The sequence below is a fragment of the Schistocerca cancellata genome, chromosome 4 (genome assembly GCF_023864275.1).
Source record: "Schistocerca cancellata isolate TAMUIC-IGC-003103 chromosome 4, iqSchCanc2.1, whole genome shotgun sequence".
NCBI lineage: Eukaryota > Metazoa > Arthropoda > Insecta > Orthoptera > Acrididae > Schistocerca > Schistocerca cancellata.
The window spans coordinates 692,788,273-692,802,278 of NC_064629.1; the positions used below are offsets into that span (position 1 = coordinate 692,788,273).

Genomic DNA, 14,006 nt, shown 5'->3' on the forward strand with positions numbered 1-14,006 from the left:
GCATCCTCAACCTCCTATCTTACATCCACAACTTATATTACAGTTTATGCTAGACAGTTGGTCCCAAGACAAATTTTAAGCTTTCAAGAGATAAAACTGTGTGCCTTAATGTGAATCATGTCAATTGCAATTTAGTCAACCAAAAATTGCTCCTTAATGACACCATTATTTACTTTTGCAAGTTTAGTAACTTAGGCTTCATATTTCAAAGATTGTGGTGGCTACCACACTTGCAGAACCTTAAAGAAAGATCACTTAAAGCATTAGACTTTTAATGTTTAATTAGGTCTAGGCTACAGATAGGTCCTTTCTACAATAATTCTATAAAACATTCTTAATGTCCCATCTAGACTGCAGTTAATGGTTTAGTCTTTAAATTTGTAACTTAAGATGTTAGACGAAATACATCATGTGACTATCTGACTGACAGCAAGGGCTAATAGTGAGAGCCCCTGTGTCTAAACTAGTGGGTCACCACGTGCTATCAGACAGCAGATCCTGACCATGTAACTTGCCTTCAAAGTTACCCAAAAGTTACCATCATCCACATTACTGGGCATCATCTAACAGGGGACAACATAGAAACTGTTTCATTTTAGGAAGATCTGTGATAAATTTATATTTTTAGCAGGCAAATTGGTACTGCCAACTGAATGTATCACCATACATTTCATTGTATTTTAAAGTAACACCATAACAATACAGAAGCTTACGGCTGTTGAGTCATTTCCGAAAAACCTACCTAAGGATCTGAGTACCAGCAGAATTCATCTTCTTTGATTCAGAGTCACATGTGATACTGATGCTGATGAAACATATTGTCAGGTCTAGGAAGCCACCATTCTCAGTTCGCTAGACGAACATTCAAGCAAATCATATTAATGACTTTCATTACAAAAAGAAAATTTACAGTACTTAACTTTTGCAGTTACACAGATGTGTCACAAACAAACGGCGACATACAAAATAATGGAGTTTCTTCAGTATAGACAATTCCAAGTCTGTGCTACTTAGTGTACAAGTGAAGTATCTAGCATTGACTGCGCTATTGAACTGGGCATTGGAAATTGGTTGCTGTGCTTAAGTCCTCTTCACATAGGGGCTACTTCTGTCACATTATCCTGGGAGGAGGTCCACTCAGCGTGCGATTGGCTGACTTCTTATCTCTTCCCTCTCGTTCCCAATTGGCGTGCCAGCACTTGACGTTACACCATAACATTCCTCCTCCCCCTCCCAAAAGCAACGGACCATCATCGTATATGGGGAATGACAACAGGAGGGGAGACAGGAGTGTGGATGCTCTGGTGGACTGGAAGCTGTGGCTGCAAGGGACATCAGACTTCTGGTCGTGCCCTGCCATCCAGCCTTTGCTGTGGTGGTAACGTCCCCAGAAATTACCCAGAGGCATACACGTCCACCTCCTGAGACCCATACAAATATTTAGAAGGTGTCGGCTGCTACGGTGTGGGTGGGTCCAGCTCAATCAGTAGGACAAGAGGAGGCGAAGGCTCTGTTTGCATGGGGTCGTTCAGCGGTGTTGTGATGATACCCTCTGGCAGCTGCTGTGACCGCTTTGCCCTTGGGATCCATGGACCTAGGGGAAGTGATACGGAAGGATCACCATGCACATGGCAGTGGTGAATTTGATGGTGATGTCAGCACTGCAATCTGTCTGGGCCTGAAATGAGATACACACATGCACCAAGTCAACAAAGGATCTCGCCTTGTGCCCACCATCTGCTGCCACTAAAAACTGTGAAAAATACAATATCATGTGGTGCAAAGCGATATTTGCGGCCTTCCTTTGATGCCGGTTACTGAGGAGGGTGGAGCAGTGTCTGATGATGGCAGCCGTGAAACAATTCCGCTGGTGATGGTCCATCTCGTGGATGCAAACGATAAGAGACGAGAAACAGTTGCAGTGCTTTAGCCCTGATGTGTGTGGTACGAAGTTTGGCCATCTGCTGCTTGAAGGTTCTGACAAAACGTTCCGCTTCACCATTTGACTGTGGATGGAACAGTGCACTAGTTAGATGGTGTATGCCATTGCGTTCACAGAATGTGTCGAATTCATTTGACGTGAACTGAGGGCCGTTTTCCAACACTATGATTTCAGGCAAACTTTTGAGGCAAAAATTAGTGGACAATGCCTGAACAGTGCTACATAGCGTCGAGTTCATTGGCACAGCAAAAGGAAACTTGATATAAGAGTCTACCACAATTAACCAAAAAGTGTTCCCGAAAGGTTCCGCAAAGTTTATGTGCACACATTGCCACAGTGATTGCGACTTGGGCCAAGCAGAGATTTTTTGTGGTGGAATGGACTGATTTTCTGCACATGCGCGACACTGTGATGTCATCTGTTCTACTTGGGTATCCATACCCTGCTAGGTACAGTGTCGACATGCTTTCTGTTCCCTACAAACAATCCCCCAGTGTCCTTGGTGGAGTAACTACAACACTTATTTTTTGCAAAGCTTTGGGGATCAACACACGTGGCTGTCCACTGTCATTTTGAACAAGAATCACTCCTCGCTGTATAGTGAGGCTATGCTGATGTGCAAAGTATCGGCACACTACAGAGTTCTTTATGCTATTCAATGAGTGAGGCGAAGATGTGCGAATGCATTTGAGTAAAATGTTGAAATTGGAATCAGCTTATGTGGCATGTGCAACTTTCCTATAATGCAGAGGAAAGGACTGAAGCAATTCAGAATTCTGAGCATCAATGGGACAAGAAGATGCAGCAGAATGTGTGCAAAAAAACTGTTAGCCTTGCCCAAACCTTCAGAAAAGGGTTCAGGGAATTATTTCAGCAAGCTAGTTACACTGTCTTTGGCATTGAATGCAGTAACTGACAACACATTGTCCTGAATTTGGAAGCCAAACAAATCAAGGCCAAATATCTTCTCACAATCGTGTGATTGTAGCACAGTGAAAGTCACAGTTTATGTATGCGAGGCAGGCAAAGTAAATTTTCTGAGATTGGGAATGTCTTGTCCATTATAAGCCATTAGGTGTGTGCTAGTTTTAGACATGTGTGGGATGCCTGGCAGTTCATATGTGTTACGATTCAGGAGTGTAACAGAGGCACCCGTGTCCAACTGAAATTTCACGCGTTCGCCACTAATATGCAACTGAACAAAAAGTTTGTTGGACTGGCATAGCACTGAAGAAACTGGTTGCTTGCTAGTTCTACTAATACCTGCAACAGGCTTTGAATGTACTGCATTGATTATGTGGCCCTTGTACCTAGATTTTTTGCAAGTGGGCAGAATTCTTATGTTTGTTCCATTGCAAACATATGGATTGTACGTGACTTTTCTTGCTACAAGTGTAACACTGGCATTTGTGCCATGAATAGCACTGAGTGCATGACTTCATTCTGTTCGCCTGGTTTAGAGAACTGTTTACACGCAGCGTGGTGCGCGCATACTGTTGCGCCTACTGGGCTGACAGCAAGCAAGGGACTTCTCAACCTGACAAATTGGTGGCTGCTCAAATTTATTGGCCGCTGTGGCACCTGAATCATACTGATCCAGAATTTGCACTACGTGCTGAAATGATGGATTTGACTGTTTCAAAATCGGTTCTCTAAGTTTTACATCAGTTACATTGTACATGATTGTATCACACCGCATAACACCTGAATATAAAGCACCACAAGCACATTTGAATTTGCATTTCCTCGTCATACCCTGCAAATCTGTTACCCACTCGCAATAAGTTTGGTCCAACCTTTTCTTGCAATGAAAGAATTGGTACCTAGCTGTCATATTCACTTGTTGGTTATAATAGAGAATCTACAACCTGATCATAGAAAAGTTCACATGGAGTGGCGTTAGGGAACAATTTCTGAATGAGATGAAAGATGGAACTTCCTACCATTGACAAAAAGTAATGTAGTTTCACAGTACCTGATACTTTGTGAGCAAAAATGTAGACCTCATACTATTGCAACCACTCGAGCCTTTCCTCTTCTTTTTCGTTAAACTGATGAAAAGGTGGTATAGCACTTGGAGCTATTGGTATAGCTCACTGTTTTGTTGGGCACGCAGCATTTGCCAGTAACTGCTGTACTGTGTTTAGTAGAGTTGGGATCTGCTGCGTCTGAAACTGAAATATCTGTGTTGGCTGCGTTGCATCTATCGCTTGCAGCTGAGGCACCTGAGCAGGGGATGGGAGATGTGGGTTGCTCATCATTTTGGAATAGGAAAATGCAATAAATAGACAAGGCAAGCAATAAAAATAAGCGCACAAGCAAAGAAAATTTCTGCAATGCCCACCTGAAAACACTGAATAGGAAAAGCACTGTAAGAGACACTTCAAACATGAAACACACCCCTGCAAAGACAAGACAAGATAGAATTAGGTTGCTAGCAAAACAAAAGCCCATGACAAAACAAAATTGTGGCAGGCAGGCTCTGGGTGTGAAATGTGAACAGGTTGCCGTGTTGGTGTTTGTTCACCTTCTCGTTGCCAGATATGTGGTATCTAGGAAGCCTGCATTCTTGGTTTGCTAGACAAAACAACCAGACAAATCATATTAATGAGTTTTGTTACAAAAAGAAAATTTACAATACTTAGCTTTTGCAATTACACAGATTTGTCGCAAGCAAAGGGCAACATACAAAATAATCAAGCTTCTTCAGTATAGACAATTCCAAGTCTGTGCTACATAGAGAGTACAAGCCAAGTATCTAGTGTTGTCGCTGCTATTGAACTGGGCATCACCATTCAGTTGCGGCGCTTGCGTCCTCTTCACGTAAGGGCCGCTGCTGTTGCGTTGTCATCCTGGAGGGAGGTCCAGTCAGAGCGCGATTGGCTGACTTCTTCTCACAGCCTTCTCTTCCCTGTCATTCTTGACTTGCGTGCTGGCTCTTGACTTTACACGGTAACACACATGAGATACGTCCGTACAAAGACTTTCCTCATCTGCTTCGAAGATCTAACTAATCCATCTCCAATGTCATTCACCATTCAATTTTGTTGTTTAAAACTTTGTACACAGTGGCAAAGAGAGGTGGGCTATAGGGGGCTGCAGTAACTGTCGTTGCTGGTCAGAAGCAGAAAACGAGGCAACACAACGAACAGAACATTTACTTAATTTGTATTTCTCAAAGCTTACAAAGACTAATTACAAATAATGTAGCAAGAAACAGAGTCCAACTGTCACAATTTCACAAGGATGAAGCGCAGATGAAGCGCAGATGAAGGTGTTGTAGTGTAGTGGCTCCAAGTGCAAGTGGACTGAGTGGATGCTGCAAGCAGCCTTATATTGCAGTTGCAGAAGACACATGTGGTACAGAGACACTGGAGGTGTGGCTTAGTGGGCATACACCTGTGGCTTCACCCGATCCTGCACAACTGCTATCTGTGTCAGAAAGAGAAACTTGCCATTCTCTTATCAATCTTGATACACTGTGGTGTGGTATTGATATGTAATACCACAAATGTGGACTCCTCATTAGTAACAGAGAAGGTTGAGATCGGTGAAACATTGTACAGTATGGAGTTGGGCAGTGTTGCTGTTGGTGGGGCTTGTGGAAGTTGGCTCTTGTCCCAGTTCTGATGCCTTTTCTCCCAAATGTTGACATTGTGACACATTCTCAGAAGAAAGCATCTAACATTGATTGTAAGGAAAGATTTTGCTGCTCAGTTTACACATTGCATACTTTCAATATCCAGTGGCGGCAGTTATAACCATGATAATAAGCTCCCTAAAAGCACCGTCCCATGATGAGATGCAGATTCCACAGGCCCACCAAAATTTATCTCAGTTAGACTATGCAAAACTCTGTCTTGGTTTCTGGAACTTAGAAATGTACAAAATCACTTCCAATTGTCCCGTGACATGAGTTCATCAAAGCAGAGGAGAAATGCCACACTGACCATGTGTGGCATACACAAATAAGACAATTTGATAGTCAGAGAGCATCATATTTAGCCTGGACGTGCTGCAGGCAGTGGTCGCACTATCAGCTTTAAGAAAGAGGAGACTGACACCAAAATACCGTGACCAACAGAAGAATGCCACTGAACGTGCAGATTTCTGACAGCAAAGTACACAAAGAAATTCGCAACAAGTGTGGCACCAGGAAGCAAAACTAGTTCGAAATGGCTCATAAATACCAAGGACTGTGACAGTGACTATGGATGCAAATGTGTATAGAGGAAGTGAGTGCACATCAGCCTCCAGCTAAGTCAGTCAGTGTGCGTTACAATGAGAACTTTCATTCTGAAGTATGGCACACGAGGATGCAGAATGTTCCTGTCCTAATTTCGATGGCTTCGTTTATTACAGTGTCCCATAACCCAATGGCCCTGCACGGCATCATATCCAGACACATGGATTTCTTCCAAGCTGTGCTGAGTGGCCACAAATTTATCTCCCTGCCTCAGGCAAACCTGCCTGGCGTACTCCAAACAGTGATGCAGGATGCAGTATTGTGTCTGTCAGATGTACCGCACTCAATGTTCAGTCTTCTGTGGTGGTCAAATGATTGTTTTACAGATGCTTGTGATCTTTGCTGCTGATTTCGCTTATGGTAAAAACACTAGTAATTTTCTTCCTGAATTATTTGAGAGCTGCATGTAGTAAATTACGTCACTGTAGCTGTTTATCTGGAAGATATCAGTCAAGTGTTTCATTTCAGTAGATACACTTTCCAGGTCACTTACAGAATGTACACTGTACATGAGTCCTCAGAACAGTGCTGCAATGGGCTGGGTGCTGGCAGCCAGATAAGGCAAATACACGTCAGCGTTCATCGATTTCCTCTACACAGTGAACTAACACACAATCTTGCTTCTGCCACACCCAAATGTTCTTGAATGGGAGACAGGTGTGTTTCTCCACCTTCATGATGAATTTTATGTTCTGGTGGATGGTGTTCTCCAGGAATTTGATTGAGGTTTTTTATTGCCAAGTGATCACACAATAATAGTTTCATCCAGAGCTCTGTACAAGTGTTTTGGTTTGAGGCATGTAGTCTCTATAGCAATTTCCTCAAAATTTTCCACTTATAGATTAACTATTCCTGGCACCAGGAAGACTCTGCAGCCACACCATCCACCCACTCATAAAAATGCCTGCTACACAGAAAGTAAATGGTAGTGAGAGTGTGTTGGAAAAGTCTCACCATCTGTGAATTGAAATGTTGCTTCAGCAATGCCAGTGAATATTTCAGGGCATTCGTGTGAAAAATGACATTACCTCAAACCTCACCGATCATTTTCAAGTCAAATACTCTTCCAAAATTTCACAAACTCAATTGTCAGGTATTTGGCCAGGCTATACATCGGTGAGCTGATGGTGTTTTCTATTGGATGTAGGGGCATTCCTTGCTTAGGCACTTTTGGAAACGCTTACAAATGAGAAGTTGCTGGTGGCTTCGGTTGTAGTTTTTATACTCCCTCAGTGCAAGTCAGAGTTCTTCAGAAGAGCAATAGCCTCTGTCATCATGGCTGATGATACATTCTTCGTAAGATCCTTGAATACTTATATTTAATTTTTTGGCGACAACTATCGGTGCCTCAGATGGCAAGGCTTTTCTAACACACCCTCACAACCACTTTGTGTCGCAGGTAATTTTATGAGCAGATGGACAGTGTTGTGGTGTGGCTATGGGGTCTCCCCTGGCACCTAGAATAGCCAATTTATGTGTGTACAAATTATTTGAAGAAGTTGCTATAAAGACCACACACTTCAAACGAACATAAAATTCACCATGGAAGAAGAGAAAAATCGTTGGCTCTCATTCCTGGACGTTTATGTATGGAAGAAACAAGATGGAAGACTGAGGAATGTCTTCTAGAGGAATGTCAGCAGTGACATACAGATTAAAAAGGTAATGCATACAATGTGCAGCTCTGAAATAATACAGGAAGAGAACAAATGACTGGCATGTCTGCCATATGTAAGACCATCAGCAAAGATTGCTAGCATCATTAAGAAATATGATGATAAAACAATCTTTCAACTACTACAGGAGATTAAAAATCAAGTTGGCTCAGCCAAGGATACAGTGGGACTGCACATGACTGGTTCTGTAGCATTCAGTGAGTGTGTGGGCTTGTGGTACATCAGGCAGACACAACACTGCATTCACCAGCCCTGCTTGGAGCATGCCAGGTACAATCAACAGGAGCAGAAACACAAGTCTGAGGTTGCTGTGCACAGCTTGGTGAAACCCATATGTTTGATTATGAATGTACAAGTCCTGTGCAGGACCATTGTATTTTGGGACAGTGCAATGAAGTCATTGACATTAGGACTAATGATGACCTCGTAAACAGAGATGTTAGCTACCAGGTTCTGCTTGTGGCCTGTTACAGTCCATAATACACTGAGACGGCTCCCAGATGAGACATCCATTTGGCATGCAAGCTGGAGGCACTCGAATGCAGCCCTTCCCCTCACTCCCAGGTACCCCGTGTGAGCAAACTGGGTGGCCCACTGTGCTGCAGCACCTATATAATTACAACCAAGGTGCCCTCACCAGTAGATGACAGGAGTGACAGTCACAGAGTGTTGTGCTGTTTTGATGAACACACTTGCCTGGAAACCAGAGTGTCATATGTTAATGATACGAGCTGTGGTTTCCCTGTGGCTTGGAACTCCTGAGGAGATTAAATGTATTAGGAATGTAACATTTAATATTGAAGTGACACTACCAGGAAAATTGGATTTGATTGGAGATGAGAGTGGCAGAATACGTCAATTTACCGATATCGCACAAGTGCCCTGAGATGTGTAAGATATACTAGTGAATATAGTACATGATGTTGGATCTGTGGTGTGTGAAATATGAAGTATGCACATGGACTTTCATGTTACATGAGTTGCTTGAAGTTTATAGATTAAGGTTGTGCACAACAAATTATTATCGTTGTTTTGAGGAGTCTTTTACATAAGCCACATAAAGAAGACACTTTTGTAGAGTTTGAAAGTTCTGACAGAATTGAAGATGTGTATGTGGATAGTTCAGTTAAGTCAGGTAAGAGCCTGTGGCACACAACTTTCCAGCCGGTCTTAATCTACCACAGAATTTTAATCTGCAATGGAGATTCATATGAAGAGATAAGTTGTTGTTTTGTGGAATTTGTATCCTTCAGTACTGCTAAGCCTTTAGTCTGCTCATTGTCTTTATCATGTTTCTGTTGTTACAGTTGTTAACTGACATTATCACATTTCATTTTGTTGTTTTTTTACAGCATGAGAAAATGCTTTGCACCATCAAATGTGTTCATTCCATTCATTTTTTCACGTGGTGTTCTTTTTGCTGTTTCAGAATGTCTGGCTCACTTCCTCATCGGTGAAGGAAAATTGGAATCTTACCTTGAAACATTTCCTCCTGTTGAACAAAACAACAATAAGGCACGATCAGGATTGTCTGAAGCAAAACGGTATTTGTTGAGTACAGTAGGCGAGCAAGGGAAACAGGTAATTGTTAACTGGATATGAACTGTTGAAATTTTAATATATTTGCTTATGCAGGGAGGCAAGACATGCCATTCTCATGAATGGTGTTCTTTGACCACCATATGCTAATACTAAGAGCGCTTTTTTTAAAAAAGAAGAAAAAGTTAAAGGCAGGATTTGGGCGTGGTAGAAAGTATAATGCATAGTGTGTTAAGTTTGGCCAAAAGTGTGTAACAGTGATGGTAGAGCAAGACTATAGTTTATTCTGGCATGAACTCCAAGGCACTTGGGACAATTCGGCACCTTTTGATCGACTGTGCTACAATTTTTAACATTGATAATAACAGTCTAAATTTACTATTAAAGGGGAGGGCGCCATCCCTCTAGGATCAAAAACTAACACAATTACATTCCACCCAGAATGAATGACGATGGACTCAAATGATGTGACTAAACGACATGATTTACTGACTTTACTTGCCCATTCCATTTCAGGGTTGTAATTATGAACCCAACTGTCATCAGCTGTCGTGTATCCCACGAAGCATCTATAGAAGTCTCTAAAACTCCTCACAACCTGCTTCTCTGCAGACTTAAGTAGTCTTGACTTCAGCCATATAAACACACAGTAGGATTTATTCACCTTCAAACATGATTGATATTCGTATAAAATAGATATACATTTTGAAATTTATGAATAGGGCATGCTTAAATAGCAACTTATCTGAGTACTCCTTGTACAAAAGTCTTGGCGTATTAATTCCCTACTATTTACATTTTTATGTAAAATACAACAGTTTTATTCAGTTACAAAGGGCGTTCAAAAAGTTTTGCACAGTAGTCTCTAATTTTTTTTTATTTTTTGCAGGAGGAGAATGAAATTCTTTGTGAATATACTTGGAACATTTAGCCATAAGTTGGTATATAAAAGTATTTTTTTCTTTTAATTTACCCAGGGTGTATACGACCCAGGACAACCGGGAGATCCGGGAAAAACCCGGGAATTGTTTAGAATTCCGGGAATTTTTCATTGTTGTAGTTTTCAGTTACATTTTTGCTGGTAAGAACCGATACTCTAACAAAGGATATTACTGTATCCCGCTACTGCAGATTAATTCTGGAGCAACAAAACATGAACGAGAGAAGAAAAGAAAACTGAAATGAAATTTAAGTTGCAAAGGAAATACGCCATATACAACAACAAAACATAGTGCTCAGACGAGCGTCTGCCAACAGCAAAGTGTGTCAAAGGCTTTAGAAAGACTATGCAGTGGTTCATAACAACAAATTGCTTCCGATGAGCGTGACGTGAGAACTGTTTAAATTAGATTCGTTTAAGCAGTTGCGGGCGGACTGTTGGGCATGGGCAGTTGCTTCTGGTTACAGAACTGTGGCTGGCTGCCACTATCTAGTATTGTCCCGGTTCGGAAATATCGTAGATCCGTGGATGATGCACAGAGCAGTCTGAGTTGTGGTAGGGAGGAGGATCGTCTCCACGTGACCTGTGTTTACGTTCAGTGATCTATTTGTTTCCTCCAAGTTTCTTGCTCTCACGTTAAATGAAAACAAAACGGATTTTTTTGGCCGGGAGCTTGCAAATGAAGTAAAATACGTTCGCATAATCACGGAAGGCTAAAATATGTTGTTAGTTTCAGATTTTATGTCCACCTTTCTGACAGTCAAGCATTAATCGCCTTACAGAACAATGAAGTTATTTTTGTCGGTTTGCTAAAGAGATTTGGCTTTTATTAAATCTTTTCCGCTGAGGCAGTCAATTTATTTGAAACAAAGTGTTTAATTTCACACTGTTGGCTAGTTTCAACTGTTCGCTGCATTTCAAGTGCACGAATGGCATTATTCCGTAATAAAGAACCAAACATGAGATGATACAGTACTGGTACTCCAAGAAAATTTGCATCCGAATCTGGACTTAAGAATGTGTACTTTAAGCCGATATACAGTTAGTATATGGTTCACGAAATTCCGATGCTCTTGAAGTGTCCTCCGATGTCTTGTTTCTTTTATGTCTTAATGTGAGATCTTTTAATGTTTTACACGTAGGAACATCAGGTTTCCTGCGCCATCGTAGCTGCGCAAGCGCGGTGACGCCCGTTATCTGGCGCTCTCTGGCAACTGCGGAAACGAACCCATTTCTAACAGGTCGCGGGAAAATATTGCGACTGGTGGTTAAAGCATTACATTAAAAGTAAATTTCCGTTTACGCAAGATGAACTATGTGCGAGAATGTACGATGAATTTCTTAAATCACAAAGCGTTTGACTCTCATTTAAAAATCAGCTCTTTTGGACGACCATTTGGAAGAATTTCGAGCCCAGAAGATCAGACATTTACGTCGTTATTAAGAATTTACTGGTACATTTGTGTGATGTTTCTTAAAGTGTAACGTGAGCAAAAGGATCAACATTATATGTCGAAGCTTAGCTTCTCTTCCAGCTTATTAATCTTCTTATGTGAATGCTATATATATTAACCATTAACTTTCCTTACCTGTGTGTTCGCGCTACTTAAGAGTGATCTTGCTATTGACTGACTGCATCACGTGTCTTACGCTGTCGTCAGCTGGCGAGATCACGTGACACGAGATGTGTCTGGCTTACAAAAGCGCTTCGCAATCTCGATTTCAATGATTCAGAAAGTGACATGTGATTTTTGCTGGAATTCAGATTTATACCTTCGTAATACGAAAATATGTAGCGTACATGTTGCTGCACATCAAAGGTCTTTCAAAATGTGTACCCCCCCCCCCCCCCCCCCCCCCGAGTTTCGTTTTCTAAAGTGCCGGGAAATTCTACTTCACTATATAAAACCATAAACATTCAAAGGATTGACGAGTTTTACAGTGCCGAGGAAGAGTATAAGAGTATACTGTCACTTAACTCAGGAAAAGTGTATTTTCACCCGGGATAAAGCGAATTTTTAACCGGGAAATCTGGGAATTTTTTTCTTCTTGTCCATGTATACACCCTGTTACAGGTGAGGCATAATGGACCATGAAGTAGATGTCACGTTGCGACAACGGTCGGTAATGACTCTGCCACATCGATTCACAGGAAATTGCTCCCTGTTTATGGGGAGGACACAGTGGTTCACAACAGTATCCAGCGGTGGTTGCAGAGGTTTAAAGAAGGTGAATTCTTTCTACTGGGCAATCCACAATATGGTAGACCATCGACAGCAGTCAGTAGTGTGAGTAAGGAGACCATTGATCAAATCTTCCAAAATGACAGATGTGTGACGACATGACAGCTTGCTGAAATGACTCATTTATCATTGGGTAGTGTGGTATCACTGGTACGGTAACTAAGATACAAAAAAATCTGTGCACATTGGGTGCCTAGTTTATTGACAAGAGAAATGAAAACAGTGAGGAAGGATGTGTGCGAGGGTCTCATGACCTACACACCTTTACTGAAGAGTGGAAACAGCGTTTTGATGGTGTCATTACCCAGGATGAAACATGGTTGTTCTTGTCCAAACCTGAGAGCAAAACCCAATCCATGGAGTGACGTCACCCAGTTCCCCTCGGAAGAAACCAAGCAGGCTGACAATTAACCAGGACTGTCACTTTTTGTCATTGGACAAGCTGCGACGTGCCATCAAGATCCACATACTGCAGCTATGGGGTCAGCTCTTCGGACTATACCATGACAATGTCAAACACCATAGCCTACAAATCTTATGATGCAGCAGAAAATCAGAAAAATGGGTTGGAAAATTGTTCCTCATCCTCCCTACAGTCCGGGCTTAGCTCCATTTGATTTTTACCTCTTTGGTCATCTGAAGGCCCACCTGTGCGGTAAAACATGAGCTAGTGATGAATGCTTGCGTTAGATACGTATGCAATATACGGTTGTATGATCATATCAGTCCTTCATACTCCCAGCTAGGTTGGATACGCCCACATAAGGCACGCGATCTCCACACGATGTGCTTACTTCAACGATTTCTTAGCCACTGGTGCCTCCAATACTTATCTTCTCACATTAAACACCTATCATCATTCCACAACCGCAATACCAGATCGGATACATCTAGCATCTTGGCTGTACCTTTACATAACACAAAATCTTTCTCTGTGTCATTCTCCATCTCAGCCATACGACTATGGAACGCGCTCCCCTGTGATCTGCATCTTATCCAGAACCACTTAACATTCAAGAGGGAACTCAAGACTTACATATTAGGGACGGTATAGCCACCATTGTCGTGCCCCTCTCATCTTTTTCTTTCTCCTCTCCATCATAGCTTCGAATTTTACCATTCTATTTCTCCTCATCTAACTTATCTACCTTTTCTATATCTCTTTCACCCCATTCTATCGTCTTATGTCTCTGCTTGATGAGAATAACTCACAAGCTGCAAGAATATAATGAGAAAATTCCCAACTAGCAATAGGACTGACATTCATAAAAGAAAAAATATGTTCACTTTCCTATACATAGTCATTACTATTATTATTATTATTCTTGATTATTATAATTATTTTTTGAGTGTTATAATTATCATTGTAGTACTTTTATAATCTCTAATTTTTTCTGTAACATTAATACTGTATAACATG

At 41.6% G+C, this 14,006-nt stretch overlaps 1 protein-coding gene across 2 annotated transcripts in view; it reads left to right on the forward strand.

Annotated features, from left to right (window-relative positions):
* Positions 1-14,006, forward strand: part of LOC126183700 (tetratricopeptide repeat protein 7B-like) — a 237,063-nt gene that overhangs the window by 47,484 nt on the left and 175,573 nt on the right. For both annotated transcript variants that reach the window (XM_049925881.1, XM_049925882.1), the window contains one exon: positions 9,294-9,445. In XM_049925881.1, the coding sequence (XP_049781838.1) occupies positions 9,294-9,445 (152 nt within the window). The remainder of the gene's footprint in view (positions 1-9,293; positions 9,446-14,006) is intronic.